Source organism: Podarcis melisellensis (genome assembly GCF_964234715.1).
Source record: "Podarcis melisellensis genome assembly, chromosome: 4".
In the NCBI taxonomy this organism is placed as follows: Eukaryota; Metazoa; Chordata; class Lepidosauria; order Squamata; family Lacertidae; genus Podarcis; species Podarcis melisellensis.
Window position 1 is genome coordinate 10,711,175 of NC_138531.1, and position 16,966 is coordinate 10,728,140.

Below are 16,966 nucleotides of genomic sequence, written 5' to 3' on the forward strand. Positions count from 1 at the left end.
AGACAAAGCAGGATAAAAGGAACCAAATCAAAACTGCAAAGAAAACCACTGTTCAGTTTCTAACTTTGTATTTTTACTCTTAAGCTGCTGATAAGTTGTGAAGCATCAGAAATAAATTAGCAAAACACTTAAAACTACCTGGTTGGCCATGAACCCAGTCTCCATTTAGCCAGCTGTGAGATCCTGTGAAGTTTGCCTCTACTTTTAGAACGATCTGGTACCAAAACCACACGGTAATTACAAAAGCCCTTTTCTATTCCTTCTTCCAGTTTCATCAGCAGAAGCATTGAGCTTCTCCAAATAAATGCAGGGGATTTCCTAAGTGACAAGAGCAACAAGCTCTAGATTTCTTGGTAGCACAGTTCCACAACCGTCTTTCAAAAATAATTTCCCTTATTTTGTTCACAAATGGAGCGTTTTTGAATTTTAACCCGCAAGCCGTAACTCACCCAAAAGTAAATCTTTAGGGCTGCAGCATATGAAAAATCTGCATTGTCTCCCAGCTTTGCCTTCAGTTCAACTTCTCCTTTCCTTTGAAGGAAAGCAGAAAACTAAAAGGGAAATTCACGCCTTAGCCTGTGTATGTACCCACTGATGTTAGCTGAAAATGAAAACACACCCACCCGGTGAATAGAAAAGAGCGGCTCAGATGCTTCCGCCTTTAACTAATGTGTCCTAAGGCTGAAAGATTCCTATCAGTTTTAATCCTCTGATGGGTTGACTATGATGTTGCTTATCTCTCTCTGTATTACTCTGAATTACACAGGACCACACATCCAATTTTCCTGGTAGCCCTAAAAGTGCAAGAAGAAAAATATAAGCCCTAGATGATAGATAGATAGATAGATAGATAGATAGATAGATAGATAGACAGACAGACAGACAGATTTGCTACTGATGAAATGTCTGAAATATTAAGAAACTCAACAGCTTTACAATTACATATGTAACTTGTAAATAAGATGGCCAGTCAATGACTTGGAGTGCTCATGACTTAAGTCTGTCACTAACGGTTTTTGTGTTTTGTTATTTTTCGATATTTTTCGTGTTGTTGTTGTGTGGAAAATACTAATAAAATTTATATTAATTTTTTTAAAAAGTCAGCCACTAACAGTGATAACCTGTTATGCATGGTAGGAGCAATAAGGGGCCATAGAATAACAGAAATGTGGAGCTGGAAGGGACCACAAGAGTTATCTAGTCTAACCCCCTTTTAGTCTAATCTTTTGCTCAACGCGGCACTCGAACCCATGACCCTAGAGTAAGAGTCTCGTGCTCTGCCGACTAAGCTAGGAAGATGAGGCCAAGATGTTCCTCCCCACAGAAATATTTAGTAAAAAGAGGCCAAGATCAGGATGAGAACGGTAAAAGGTTTCCTCCGCCAGGTAGGCGGATTTTAGCTGATAGTTATAGGATAACACAGATAAAAAGAGAACCTATTAAAAGTAGGGCTATAGCCAGATTAAAGAAGCCTTAGTCCACTAATTTAGCAGATACAGTTGATCAATTAAATCTGCATATAGTTGCCTACAGTAAATTTTAAAGAAAGACACATGCATGATATGTATTATCTTATAAGAGGCATTCCTCACACAGAAAAGAATGGTTTTCTTTTGCCTGCGGCATTTAAGCACTTCCATGAGAAAGGTAGTTTTCATAGTTCTGCTGCCTCCTTCAGCCATCGACAGTGCTTTAACTGCTTAAAATCAGGAACAACACTCCTGCTCCTATTAAAATCTGTATCAACCAGAATGCTAACACCCACTTACTGTTTTCAAAGCTCATTGCGGTTTTAAACTTGCAAAATAAAGAGATACGAGCAACAGTTTGTTATTGAAGTCGCCACTGCTGAAAAATCTTGAGATGGGAGTTTGAAAGCAAATGACCTTGGCGTGAAAGAGATGCTGGCTAGATGTACTCCAGATTTAATCACATTTTAAGTTATAATATGGTTAAATAATAATTTTGGGTTGCATCAGACAAACATTGTCACTCTAATAAGATGGTCTGCAGGGGGACATTTGGGTTTAGCAGGAAAGAAAGACACATCCCCGTGATATTTCTCAACTACGGTTATCGCTGTTCTTCGCTGAAAATCCCAGTAAGCCAATTAATTCCGTGTGAATCAGTGTGCACCACCAGCCTCCTCGACTCTTTGGGTCCAGGTCCAAAGTTTCTTGCATACTCACAAGGCAAAGGACGGTACCTGAGACAGAAGGCCACAGGCTGGGGCCAGTGGACACATTGCTTTGGTTCAGTGAAAATAAAATCCAAACAGAGATATTACAAGTAGGCTGAAGCACAATATCCTCCACATCAGGGTCCGCAGACTGCCTACACTTTCGCGAGCAGCAAAATTGGTGAAATCACAATTCTGAAACCATTCAAGGGCATCACCAAAGAGATGTACCACTGTTACTTTTGGATGCTTTCCTCATGCACTGGGGCTTCACAAAACCTTCATTGCCATGCTCAGAAAGTGGAGGGAAATTCACACTTGCCGTATAGTATGTCGAAACAAAAAACGTATAGTATGTGTCATTGTGTACTGGAATCTAAACATAGCTGCAGCGGTTGAATCGTACCAGTAACTGGGTGCCTTAAAAATGCAAATATCCAGGTTGGCCAAAGGGAGGTCAGTTCACACAGCCCTATCACAAGCCTCCCTGATAGCAGGCATTAGCAGCCCAGTGCAGATTATATTCCTCATTTAAAGCATTAAAAACAACAAAAGCATGCCAATGTTAGTCACACACGGGCAGCCTTCACATTGCCCCTGCCACACAGCACACGATTAAGCAGCTAATTAGTATAATACCAACTAATATCATCAACATTGCCATTTTTCTCTCTCCTTTTTTTAAAGTGCCTGGGTTATTTTCTTTACATTGCTAATTCAACAATAAAGGTCGTTTATTTTTTAAAATCTGAGACACTTCAAAGTGTGTAGTGTAAAATGCCCTGCTTGTTATCATCTCCTCAAACGAACTTTACAACCATTCTGTGTGGTAGAACAAGATTGTTCCCATTTCTATAGATGGGGTGCTGAGGATGACAGAAAATCTGTTTTATTCGAGGAATAAAAGTCCTTCCACATCCAAGTCTTGTACTAGACTACACTAGGGAGACATGCAGAGATTGTCCAGAGGAATAATTTAAAGTCATATACAGATTTATGCAGCGGTTGTTTTTTTTTAAAAAAATATCCCATCTGGGGAAAAACAACAATCAGTATATTTAGAAACCTTATGATTTTTCACTTACTGGGTTTGGCAATGTTGATCTTTTTTTTCACATTATTTTGGCATTAGTCAGAAAACTAATGTAGTAGTTATGCAAGATCTCTGTGCTGTAACCTTCGGCAGGCATTTCCAAAGAATGCTCTGCTCACAGGTTTCCACAAAACAAGTGAAGTATCTCACTTAGAAGCGAGTGGCAAAAATTCCTTATCGCAAGCCGGCTGCATAGGAAGTGCAAAATTGCAGGCCAGGCAGAAACCAGTGTTCTCACCTCTGGGGGAGCTCATTTTCAGACTGAGGAGATGGTTTTCCTGAGCTCTGGTAAAAGCTTTTCAGGAAAGATGGGGCAGAGAAGGAAGAAGGGAGACTCGAGGGCGCAGATGATTCACTCTCACTGCGAGCGCGTCGGGCAATTGTCAGCCTGACAGCAGGCGATAAGAAAAAGCGTAGCAAATGAGTTTCAGTACAACATTTTAAAGCGTTCCCACACTCCATACTCACCATGTAAGAGGTTCAGTCAAGACCTGAATTGTAATTGCCATTATTACTGTAACAGTGTGGAAATTTGATGCACTTTAAGTTTAATGCACCACGAAATTTTGCCGAAGTTGAGTTGGGGGGCATTTAAAGAAACCGAAAAGCTGAGTCATGTACTTGGCTTCACATTCCCTCGACTTGCACATCTAGTCAAGGTAAACTACCCCTTCCTCCCCTTTCAGGGATATACAGTGGTACCTCGGGTTACATAAGCTTCAGGTTACAGACGCTTCAGGTTACAGACACCGCTAACTTTGCTTCAGGATGAGAACAGAAATCATGCTCTGGCGGCGCAGCAGCAGCAGGAGGCCTCATGAGCTAAAGTGGTGCTTCAGGTTAAGAACAGTTTCAGGTTAAGAACAGACCTCCGGAACGAATTAAGGTACCACTGTAGGGACGTGGGTGGCACTGTGGGTTAAACCACAGAGCCTAGGACTTGCCAATCAGAAGGTCGGCGGTTCGAATCCCCGCGACTGGGTGAGCTCCCGTTGCTCATTCCCTGTTCCTGCCAACCTAGCAGTTCAAAAGCACGTCAAAGTGCAAGTAGATAAAGAGGTACCGCTCCATCGGGAAGGTAAATGGCGTTTCCGTGCGCTGCTCTGGTTCGCCAGAAGCGGCTTAGTCATGCTGGCCACATGACCCGGAAGCTGTACGCCGGCTCCCTCGGCCAGTAAAGTGAGATGAGCGCCTCAACCCCAGAGTCGTCCACGACTGGACCTAATGGTCAGGGGTCCCTTTACCTTTACCTTACCACTGTACTAGACCCTAAAGGTTCATTAAAACTTAAGAAGTTGCAAGTCTTGTGACCTACTGGGAACTAAGAAAAACCACGCGAGCAGTAATTCCAACAGGAAGGTTAGGTGGCACTGACGACAAGATCCTGATAAAAAACACCAGCACCACACCTTAACTCATCCTTCTCCTCCTATAATGTCGCATAGAATTTAGCCATTGCCTGCCATTAGAACATTCGGAGAAGAAGGAAGTTCTGCTACGTGTTACAAGGGGGCGTGGGAGCTGCTGGATGCAGGTCTGCCATTTGTGTCCCTAGCACAACTGCCCGTTTTTTATTTTCTCTTATTCAAACTTACCGTATTGGCCTGAATATAAGCCACATTTCCCCACCCCCCAAATTCCGACTGTGAAAAGTTAAAGTGAGGCTTAAATTCACCACCTTACAAAACCCGGCTTTTACCATATCGCTGCTGAAACAAACATATGGTAAAACAGAACCAAAAAAATGTTTTATTGCTGATTTGCGAGTTTGAGACTGTTGTGCAATTAATTCTAATGTCACTCGTCGCTTTCCCCATGTTTTACAGTGCAGTATTGATTTTTTATTTGCATTTATGGTGCCACAGATTTTCTTCTGCATTTGTCATTTACGGGTGTGAGTGTCTGCAGAATTTTAAGGGAGCGGCTTATATTCGGGTATTGTCTCTCCCCCCCCCCACCGCCTTGAATTTTAAAGGTGTGGCTTATATTCGGGTGTAGCTTATATTTGGGCCAATACGATAATAGATTCACAGTTACTAGTTTGCTTATGATTAGGCTTCTATCAACTCATATTGACTTACGATTTTCCCTTCTGCAATGTACCTGCAAAGTGCTACACTGCCACTTTGTTTTCAGCAAGAAAAACCACAACATTTCACCAGAAGATTATTTGGAGTGGGCAGAAAGATGCTACGGGGGGGGGAGGGGGAGAGAGATACAAAAGCATGCAGTTATTTTACAGCGATAGACTCCAAAACGATGGAGTCGATCAAAATAAACGTGTTCTAGAGTTGGTGGGAAAACTTAAGTATCCTCAGAATTATTTCAGGCTGTTAGAAGGTGAATCATTACAAGCCTCCGCCATCAAATATTTCTGGGGCGATCGTTTTTGAGTCTACACACATGCACAAAAGCAACTTATGATCAAACTGTTGAAGAGTTGCTGTTTTGACTAGAAAACTTGCTGAGCAAGAAAAAAAGACAACAGCTCTGCAGCAATGGGCAAAGAAATGTTGTCAGCAAGTCTAACACAATTATTGTTCAAGTTTCCTGTTTCACCGCAGCATCGTAATGATTAGGGTCTGAGGGTGGGGGGAGCAACCTAACACGAAATTTATCAGCAAAAGACAAGGTCACTTTGCTGACAAGCTACAAACTGCCAGAAGAGGGTGTTGAGAGGTGTCAACTAACCATGGACACAGAAGGGAGGATTAGCAACAGATACTCCTGACGGCAAGCGGACTTACTACTAGGGACAATTCATTGGAAAGTTTGGAAAGTGGTTACTACACAGAACTGCAGCAACCTGCTTAACAGGGCAAGATTAATACCAGTCTTTTAGGGATGAAACAACTTGACTGGCTTCAATCACACTGCAATCCATTGTGGATCCGGTCACAAACACTGAAGCTCAACTTGGCGATGGTGTTAATTAGCACTAACTGGGAAAAATGGATTACCTATCTCTAGAAGAAAGGATCTCAACCACAAGGGCTGCTGTTCCAACTGGTCTGGCTGTGGGGCTGACTGTACAATTAGAAATAAATGAATAAATGGTCGTCTCAGTCATTTCAACAGAGAAATACAGTACAAAAAGGCTTGGTACATTAAACACTTGGAAAATGCTTGCTTTCTCTACCCTAGATGTTAGGGGGGGAAATCTCAGCTAGGGGTGTCCTGAACCCAGATCATTCTTTGCATGAATCTTCTCATCTCAATTAATTTAAAAAGTGACTTGGTATTAAGGCTACATGGTTCGGGGGGGGGGGGGGTTATGGGAGTATTTGGAATCCAAGCCTTCATCCTACCCTCCTAAGAGTTAAAATGGCACCGCCATGTATCTCCTCAGCAGGAGGAAACTGCATGGCCACTGTCTGCAATGGAGGCTCATGAAGACCGCAGTTCACCTCTGCACATTGTTCAATGAAGGTACGGTGTTCTGCAGTTTCAAGGGGAAGTTTTGCTTAGGAACAAACAAAACCACCTAAATTAACTGAACTTATTATGTTACTAGTTTTGAAGGCATTTAAGGATACTTAAGGTGCAATCCTTTCCATGTTCAATGAGACTTACTTCGAAGTACTGGACCACATCTTAAACACTGCAGCTGTTGCATAGGAATTATTCAATATCTGGATGGCGACACTGCCTGCTAGTCAAAATGTACTGAGGCTCTGGCTGTTTTCTTACATGCCTTGGCCACATGCATGTTCAACGGCAGCAATGCACTGTGTGTGGACTGCTTTGGCCAAGTGCGCAAAAGCTGCAGCCATTGAAGAAGGCAGTGGCCAGAGAGAATGGAAGGGGGCGCCTTTTTTTGCAAACGTGTCACTCAGAAATTATTTGATACTTTCAGCTTGTTTTGAAGCCTGATCCAAAAGTGCCAGTAATAAATTATAACTCCCTAAACAGGTTGGGAATGAAGTTAAAGAACCACCTGCTCCCATATTATCCTCCCTTTGTCCCACCATTTTTAGAAGTGCAGTTGCTGGGAATTCCTCTTCCTCCAGTATCAAAAGACTACACTTATTCTATGTCCTTTTGAGATTAGGTGAGCTATGTCTCTGCTCCCCTCTCCTGGCTGAGAGGTGCCAGAACAGTTCTGTTGCTGATTTTGTTTTTGCATTGCTTAAAATCCTCATTGTTCAATGTTTGCTTCTTCTTATATAATAATATTTTATTCCAAGATAATTCAAAGTATATTTTTTCTACGCTGCTTTGAGAGTTATTTGGGGATAGAAAAGCAACCTCAAAATGTTAGTCTAAAATAAACCATTGTATTGTAAATCCCTGAATGGTGGAAAGAGAAAGGTATCTATACTGAAACAAAGCACAAGACTTGAACCACTCTAGAAAAAACAAGGCAGATCTTCTTTTAAACAACACTGTCACTTTACTTTATACAAAGCACGAAAGGCCTTAAAGATTTACATAAATAAAGTCCACAAATCAGTGGGTCCAATCGCTTTTGTGCATCTTCCGTTCATTTCAAAAGGTTTGTGTAGAAGAGTGAGCCACGTCCAAAGAGCAGATCTTTATATACCCCTATTTGTATTGGCTGGCTATAGCTGCTTTCTGATTTATAAAATGTAGACCATCATCATTACAAGCACCTAATTGCTTCAGATACTTTACAGCCGTCGAATGAAAGTGTTTTTATTAACAACAACAACAGCAACAACCCAATCTCTATTTGTAGGATGCAAAGCCCTACACAGGAAGATGTCTCACCAAACTCACTGGAACTTACTGCTGAGTAAAATATACTGAAGATATATGCTGTAAACTGTTACTCTCCGGTTGCCTGAGATAGAATGAAAAACCCAATATTCTTATCCTTGTTCCATCAAAAAAAATAATGGGAAAATAAAAGATATCCAGACAAGCCTACAAGATTCCTATGCAGTTGCTTGGCTCAAAACTCACCTGCTATGCTCCACAGAGTTCTGCCTCAGGAGAGGAGACTTGACACTTTGAGACCTTCCGTCTTGGAAAGTAATCCTCTTTTTGGCGCTGGATGGTGGGTGGCTAAAGGTATGAGCTCGTCTCCTGAACTGGGGAGAATCGGAATCCTCTTCGGGGAACGGCTGCCAAGCCGAGGATATGGGAGAAGCGGGAGGCGTTGTGGAAGGAGATTCCCCAGAAGAGCATTCCTGGAAGAAGTCAGCCACAGTCAGGAATGAGGTTGCCCCTTTTACACCCTATAGCTACTCAGTGAATGTCAGAGTAATCCCTGCAAGTTAACAAGAGAGGAGATGAAACTGAGCCACCTCCTCCTCCTGGGCGGAAAAAAACGAAAGCAAACCCATTGTATGCTAATTAGAAACTATGCCAAACATCCTTTGCCCCTGGAATTGCCATGACCTCTCGCGAACAATACCACAAAAAGAATCTGAATACTTTACTGGCACTGTTACTACATTTTCAAGCCTGGGTTCCAATCAAAACTGGCTTCTTTTCTCGGCCTATCGTGTACAGATTTCCTGTCCTGTCAGAGCTCTTTCCTGAAAGAGGGATCTGCTAATAAAAAGCTGCATTAAGAGCAACAGGAAAATTAGAAGTCAAAAGAACCGCTCTGTTTCCACATCTCTCGGAGGAGAAATAATAATAATAATAGTGTGTGTGTGTGTGTGTGTGTGTGTGTGTGGAATTGCTACGTAAAAGAGGAAATAAATGGAAAATGTACAACGAGCTGTTTACACATGCTGCACAGGCAGGCTAACGGCAAAGGATGACAGATTTAAAATGTCATTGTTTAAGAGACATGTATCAACTGGGATAAACAAGGGCTTTCAGGTTTTTTTCTGCTTTACATGCTTACTTCCCCTAAGTAGGTTTCATTTCAATTGGCAATGAGTTATTCTGTTTACACTCATAGAAGCAAGTAGGATTTTAGAATTGATGGAAAGGATCTTGAGAGTCATCTAGTCCAACGCCCAGCAAAGCAGGAATATGCAGGAGGCTTGAACCCACAACCGTGGCGTTATCAGCACCACACTCTAACCAACTCAGCTAACTAAAGATCCTCTTACACTAGTGGTGTGGAACCTGAGGCCCAGGGGCCAAACGGAGCCCTCTCTCCAGGCCACCCCTTCCACTGGCCTTGCATTTCAAACCCAAATATTTTTGCCCCATGGAAGGTGGGCCAGTTCCCCACCTCTGCGCCCTAGAGAATGACCCAATTCAGACTTCTGTTTTACTTATATTTACTAAACAAAGCTTTAAAACTTTTGTTGTTCTTTAGTCGTGTCCGACTCTTCGTGACCCCATGGACCAGAGCACGCCAGGCACTTCTGTCTTCCACTGCCTCCTGCAGTTTGGTCAAACTCATGCTGGTAGCTTCAAGAACACTATCCACATGAGTTTGACCAAACTGCGGGAGGCTGTGGAAGACCGAAGTGCCTGGAGTGCTCTGGTCCATGGGGTCATGAAGAGTCGGACACGACTAAACGACTAAACAACAACAAAAGGTTTTAAGTTTTTTTAAAAAGTTTTTAAGCTTAAAAACGTAGCCTTTCCTAATATGTATTTGCAGTTGCCACCCATTGTTTTTGACTAATGAATTTATGAAACGGAATGTTTTTCCACCAAGAAATAAAATATCGGCCCTGCATCACTGCTCCTTGTTTTTCCCCCAAGCCATCTAGTTACCACAAATGTCTCTTCCAATTTAGACCTTCTCCCCTGCTGGTTTGCCAGGCAGTGACTCTAACCAGCCATAAGCTTCCAAGGTAAGGGGCAGTTTTCAAGCACTATTAGGCTACTTGTTGTTTTGTTTTGCCTGTAAAAGTAAATAGCCAGCAAACCATAATTTTATCAGAAAGTGAGCTTCTCACAAGTTTTTTTTTAAAAGGAAAACCCGAATAAACTCCTATACCCAGCATAATTTTGCACTCCCCCCCCACACGCGCGAAGCCTGTTACTTACTTTGTCAGAAGTGAGGTTGTTGCACCTTTCAAAGCTGTCCATGCTCCCCAACCGGCCGCGCATTCGGTTAGCTCCCTACGGAATAACAACAAAGCATTCCACCTCTTAAGATCCCATTCCCCACTCTCTGCAATTCACAAACAGAAGCTTACTTTCGGCTACAAGGGAGCAAAGCCAGGAAAACAATTCACAAAAGGATTTCGCCTGGAACGTTAACGGCTCAGCGACAGCCTGATGAGGCCAGAAGCAGCCTGTGGACCCCTCTGAATTTGGGAACTTTCCCATTTTGTAGTTCCCTTGGAGAAGCTGGCAAGGATAGGACAGATTGCTTGAATGTGCTGTGGTGCTTGAATGTGCTTCTAGCACGATCTGTACCAATATAGCTGTCAAGTGCTGAAAGGCAAGCCATTTAATTCCACGCTGAAGAAATATCCTTGATAAAGAAATCCCAAGTTGGAACGTGCTGTGAACCAACCCCAAATTGGCACACTTACTTGAAAACTGAAATCCTGTGCAACTCTAGCGCTTTCATGTGTCAAAAAAGGATACAGTCTCGAATCCTCTGATCCCATAAGCAGAAATCTGTTCATGGGATTCTCCCGGTGGAGAACAGATAGGAAGGCAATTTTCATTGACTCCCCCTTTTCTGTCACTAACCCCCTGAAATTCTATGACACAGGGTTAGGGAGCCATCCAGACAGTGTTTGAAATTAGCTAGGAGCCAGGCGCATTTTGAACCTTGCTTTTAACCACTTGCACCAGGATTGGGCCTGGTATCTCCACCACCTGGGGATCACTGGATCTGGACTGTTTTCACGCACAAATACCCCATATTATAGAATTCTTTCAGTTATATTTTATCTATACAATCAGAATGAGTCTCAGTAACCAAAATGTTTTTTCTGGGCAGCCTGAGCAACAGCAGCAGTCACCATTAAGAAAAAGAGGTTGGAAATAGCCTCTATATATATGTGGACTGTCTCTGGATCAAGTGACTTTTATTCTTTAAGTTCTCAGAACTCAAGGTTGTAATCTGCACTAGCCAGATGTTTAAATGAGAATTATTCACAGTCAAGCTCATCATTTGAAAGCTAAGACTTCAGAACCGCTTTGCCCCCAAATGGCAAGTAGACATTCCATTTTGGCGACTGCAAACCTGGCTTAAGGAGCAGGTGTGGAGGACTCCCTGGACCTGAATGGGGTAACTGTGCCCCTGAAGGACCAGGTATGCAGCCTGGAAGCCATTTTGGACTCACAGCTGTCCATGGAGGCACAGGTCAATTCTGTGTCCAGGGCAGCTGTTTACCAGCTTCATCTGGTATGCAGGCTGAGACCCTACCTGCCCGGAGACTGTCTTGCCAGAGTGGTGCATGCTCTAGTTATCTCTCGCTTGGACTACTGCAATGTGCTCTATGTGGGGCTACCTTTCAAGGTGACCCAGAAACTAAACTAATCCAGAATGCGGCAGCCAGACTGGTGAGTGGGAGTGGCCGCCGGGACCACATAACACCGATCTTGAAAGATCTACATTGGCTCCCAGTACGTTTCCAAGCACAATTCAAAGTGTTGGTGCTGACCTTTAAAGCCTTAAACGGCCTCGGCCCAGTATACCTGAAGGAGCGTCTCCACCCCCATCGTTCTGCCCGGACACTGAGGTCCAGCGCCGAGGGCCTTCTGGCGGTTCCCTCACTGCGAGAAGCCAAGTTACAGGGAACCAGGCAGAGGGCCTTCTCGGTAGTGGCACCCACCCTGTGGAACGCCCTCCCACCAGATGTCAAAGAGAAAAACAACTACCAGACTTTTAAAAGACACCTGAAGGCAGCCCTCTTTAGGGAAGCTTTTAATGTTTAACAGACCATTGTATTTTAATATTTGTTGGAAGCCGCCCAGAGTAGCTGGGGAAACCCAGCCAGATGTGCGGGGTATGTATAAATAAATAAATAAATAAATAAATAAATAAATAAATAATAATTATAATTATTTGGTGCCTAGTTAATAGATCTGAGTTTCTAACACTACACCAAGAACAGCATAGATGGTGCAGGAAGAGTAATTAATGAAACTGCCTTCTCTCTTTTTGCCAGCAGGATCCTATTGGCTCAAAAGCCCCCCTGTGGATGGGAGTGAAGCACAGGATCCAAGCCATGGGGCTTCGTACAGAGGGCTGCATGAACTTCAGTAGGCAGTCAGGAACATCTGGGTAGGAATGGTAGAAACATCTGGGACACATGCAAATCCCCCCCCTTCACAACCATGTGTGCGAACTTGGATGCCATTTTGCTTTCATCCCAAAATTGAGTTTGATGGTTAGAGGTATCAGAAGTGACCCTTAACGACGACACCTCCATTTGCCATTAACCTTCCAAGGTAACTGAGTGTTGGTGTTATACCTACTAAGGCCTGTTGAACAGAACTCTTGTTAAGTGAAGCAAATATTTATCTGGCAGCAAAACAGCAAGAGATATAAATGAAATTCTTAAGAGGCTCAGGAATTTGCTTCAGGAAAGCTTCAAGATTTCCTTTCAATGTTCAAAAAAATGTGCTGACTGTTCATAAGCTACCCTGAACAGAGTATGGCATGTTTGAAGACAAGAGAAATATGCTATACTTATGAAACCTGGAGTTTAATAGGTTGTATTTATTCAGTCAACTGGAAACAATTTTTGCCAGACAACCCCTTCCCTCTCATATCTCAGCACTTGAGATATGAGCTTGCAACTGTGGAAGCCTCAACATTTGTTTATTTTTGAAACTAAATACATTTTGGGTTTCTCGTTGCATGGTAGCTTTGTCTGTTGTTCATCTTCTACCACTTTTAATCTCTTCTCAAAATGGCACTTCTGCAAACCTAGTTGCTGCCCAAGGCCATATATTGCCTATTAAACAACAAATCTAGCGTCCTGGGCAGACAACGTTTTCAATATTATATTGGGGAAGATACCAGTTTAGGAGTAAAATTCTAAAATTCAGGGTCAACCTTGCCTTTCGGTTTGGTTTCCATGTTATATTTACTGAACTACAACATATACGCTTGCCATCAATCAATCAAAAGTTCAAGTCTGAGTGAGACTGTCCTTTGCCAATCAAAATTCACCCCCAATTTTTGCTCTTGAGGTTTCCTCATGTTTGTTGCTTTCGATGCCATGCTATCTTCTCCCATGATGCCTAATTAAGTAAGCAGGAGAGGGAATCTGGATGCAAGCCTCTAAGACTATGTGACCCATCAGCAACCACGTTCAGAAGCAACAGAATTCCAGAAGGCACTGTGCCGAGTTAATTTTAACTTTCAAATCTGACCTACATACAAAGTGATTTATCGTCCAAGCTACTCATGTTAAAATATGTAGCTTCAAGCCATGCATTGTACAACTTATGCCAATAAACTTCCTAAAAATTCCTTAATACCTATTTGATAATAATATCAAAACATGCAGATGTTAAATGACACACTCAATACATGCTCTATGAGGAACTTCCTTGTGCTTGATCCAGAAGATGCAGTTAAAGCAGAGTGATGCCTCTGTATAATTAGTTAGAGCATGGTGCTGACTGCTGACAGGAGTGAGCCCTTGTTTGCATAGAATAAAGGTAAAGGTACCCCCTGACTGTTAGGTCCAGTCACGGACGACTCTGGGGTTGCGCGCTCATCTTGCTCTATAGGCCAAGGGAGCCAGCGTTTGTCCGCAGACAGTTTTTCCGGGTCATGTGGCCAGCATGACTAAGCTGCTTCTGGCAAACCAGAGCAGTGCACGGAAATACCATTTACCTTCCCGCCGGAGTGGTACCTATTTATCTACTTGTACTTGATGTGCTTTTGAAATGCTAGGTGGGCAGGAGCTGGGACCAAACAATGGGCACTAACCCCTTCGCGGGGATTCAAACTGACGACTTTTCTTAGGCTCTGTGGTTTAGACCATAGCGCCACCCGCGTCCCTTTGCATAGCATACCCATGTTCAATTGGCTACCAGGCCAAGTTCAAGGCCCAGTTAGTACTTAAAGTTAGCATTTAAAGCCATTAACAACTTTGGACTTGTGTACCTATGAGATTGCCTTATGTGCCCTACTCGATCGCTTCAACTGGCAGAATTAGCACTGCTACAAGTGCACATAATACGCGTTCCACATTTGTTAGAACCCTTTAGTGTGGCAGCACCTAGACTTTGGAACTCCCTGCCTATAGATATCAAGCAGGCGGATTCACTGAACTCTTTTCTGAATCCACTAAAAACATTCTTGTTTAGTCAAGTCGAATCTCTAGTGATGGCGTCAGCTCAGAAAGTTGGCTCCAGAGCTCTGCAGATCACATGATTTTAACCAAGTTTTAATTGGTATTAACTGGTGCCAAGCCAATTATTTTATCAACCTTTTTATAACTTGGAAGTTTAGTCAAGTCTACCCAGATGCTTAGAAAAGCTGGTGTGAATTTTAATCTGTTTAAGCGTTTAAACGTCTTGCAAGTTTTAATGTACAGTAAAAAAAAATCTGGTTTATTGGTCTTATCTTTTTGTAAAACACTTTAAAAAACCCCTTGGTAAAGTAATCTATAAATTTTGTGATATAAACAAATAGAGAAGCACATTCCTGTAGGGCACAATACATTCACAACAGGCAAAATACCAGCACTCCCAACAGACCACCATTTGCCATACTGAAATTAGTTCTTATTTCTGCAGTAGTTGTTGCAAAGACAACTAAATGAATTACTGGCGATCTGTACAATTCAACACAAATTTCAGTTTTCAAGAGAGGGATGCAAAAAAGAATAGGCCCAAATAGGTAGGATTTGTTACCGAAGAAGCTATTCAAATATCTCAAAGGTTACAATGATCTTATGGACAATTACATCTCAGGAGTCCTTGCTCCTGAGCAACTTACCCTTGAGAAAATGTTTTCTAGAGAGCTGGTCAAAGATTTCTTGGCCTTGTTTTTCAGAATGTCAAGTTTGAATCTGCCACCACTAGCTGCGTTCTCTGGAACTGTCGTGTTGGAAGCATTCTGCTGAAACAAAAAGGCAAGTTTTGTCATCAATGTTGCCTACAGAAGACAGCCCTGCCAAACTGACCCACAGATATACAAAGTGCAAAACAGAAAAAAGTGCACTTATCTCATGTTGCCTTTTAAAATTTTCAGGGTGCCGTTGCATTAAGTTTTTCTACATGCCTCACTTTGGCTTTTAGTGCAATGTAAGGAAACGCAGGTAGGGACGCAGGTGGCGCTGTGGTCTAAACCACATAGCCTAGGACTTGCCGATCAGAAGGTAGGCAGTTCGAATCCCCGCGACGGGGTGAGCTCCTGTTGCTCGGTCCCAGCTCCTACCCACCTAACAGTTCGAAAGGACGTCAAAGTGCAAGTAGATAAATAGGTACCGCTCTGGCGGGAAGGTAAATGGTGTTTCCGTGCGCTGCTCTGGTTCGCCAGAAGCGGCTTAGTCATGCTGGCCACATGACCCGGAAGCTGTACGCCGGCTCGCTCGGCCAGTAAAGCGAGATGAGCGCCGCAACCCCAGAGTTGGTCACAACTGGACCTAATGGTCAGGGGTCCCTTTACCTTTAGCTTTAAGGAAACCAGGTCAAACTAGATGCAACATCAGGGGTGCAAAATTCATCGCTGACTTCTTGATGTTGTTGCTATAAACTATTTGGATTGAGGCTGGGCCACAGGGGGGCAGTGACCCCTTTTTTGTGTACTGCAGCCCCAAAGCAAATCAGAAGGTCCCATTGGCCATTCATTCGCTAAAAGCAAAGCCAGGGTTTCAGATTCCAGGAAGTCTCAATGCATGAGTATGAAGGCTCGTGCTCCCTTGCTAAAGGCGTTCACATTAAAAACATTTTTTGGGGGGGAAGTTGTAGGTGAGACTTCTGTCAACACAGGAGCAAAGAATACTGAATAGGGCTTTCGTTTAACTCAGGCTTCCTCAACCTCAGCCCAGATGTTTTTGGCCTACAACTCCCATGATCCCTAGCTAGCAGGACCAGTGGTCAGGGATGATGGGAACTGTAGTCTCAAAACATCTGGAGGACCAAGGTTGAGGAAGCCGGGTTTAACTGCTCTGGCATAGTTAACATTTGCTGGGTTTTATAACCAAGTTTTGTTTCATAGTAGTTTTTAACTTAACTGCTGCCTTAACAATATTTCAATCAAGAGCCGGTTTATCATTAAAGGAAGCTATTATTGTGATGGTCAAGATGGTCACTCAATAATTTCTACACTATGGTACTTATCACTCGCCGTCTTCCTTATTCTGCAAACAAAAGCAACTTGCAATTCCCTCCCCAAGGGTAGAGTTTCCTACCTCTCTCACAAGGCTAGAGCTTGGGGTCACCCAATGAAAATGACTGGCACAACACATAATTGCCCTTTGGAAACCACTGCCACAAAGTGCCATAGTTGACTAGCCTGACCATATATTAACTCAGAGGGATTTCATTGGGACTAAGCTAAATGTATGCTCGGATGTATGCTGCATCCCCGGAGAAGGTGTTAAGATGGGAAACCATCCAACAGAAGCACTTGGGTTCATATTCTAAGATGTCTTCCGCCATCGCTAAACAACAAAACATGATAAAGAGCCTTACCATTGGGGCCTCTCCAATATGCACGTGAGCCTTTTGTTTAGCTTCGCACAGTTGTCGCAAGTGTAAGATCACCAGCTCATTGTCTTCCTGGTCGGTAACAGGCTTCATTTTCTGTTAGGTGGGAAATAAGCAATATATTTTTGGAAATTTGATACCTGCAATTCTGGTTCAACTTGCTTTTTATAGAACAA

The 16,966-nt window shown here is 42.9% G+C and overlaps 1 protein-coding gene across 3 annotated transcripts in view; it reads right to left on the minus strand.

Annotated features, from left to right (window-relative positions):
* TBC1D4 (TBC1 domain family member 4) overlaps positions 1-16,966 on the minus strand; it is an 88,381-nt gene that overhangs the window by 20,528 nt on the left and 50,887 nt on the right. For 2 of the 3 annotated variants that reach the window (XR_014167303.1, XM_081907277.1), the window contains exons 7-11: positions 16,776-16,886; positions 15,076-15,198; positions 10,200-10,274; positions 8,199-8,425; positions 3,511-3,660 (exon numbers count right to left, since the gene is read on the minus strand). Coding sequence is in view for 2 of the 3 variants with exons in the window: in XM_081907277.1 (XP_081763403.1) it covers positions 3,511-3,660; positions 8,199-8,425; positions 10,200-10,274; positions 15,076-15,198; positions 16,776-16,886 (686 nt within the window). In the remaining variant the exon portion in view is untranslated. The remainder of the gene's footprint in view (positions 1-3,510; positions 3,661-8,198; positions 8,426-10,199; positions 10,275-15,075; positions 15,199-16,775; positions 16,887-16,966) is intronic. The other variant, XM_081907278.1, reaches the window with a different exon arrangement.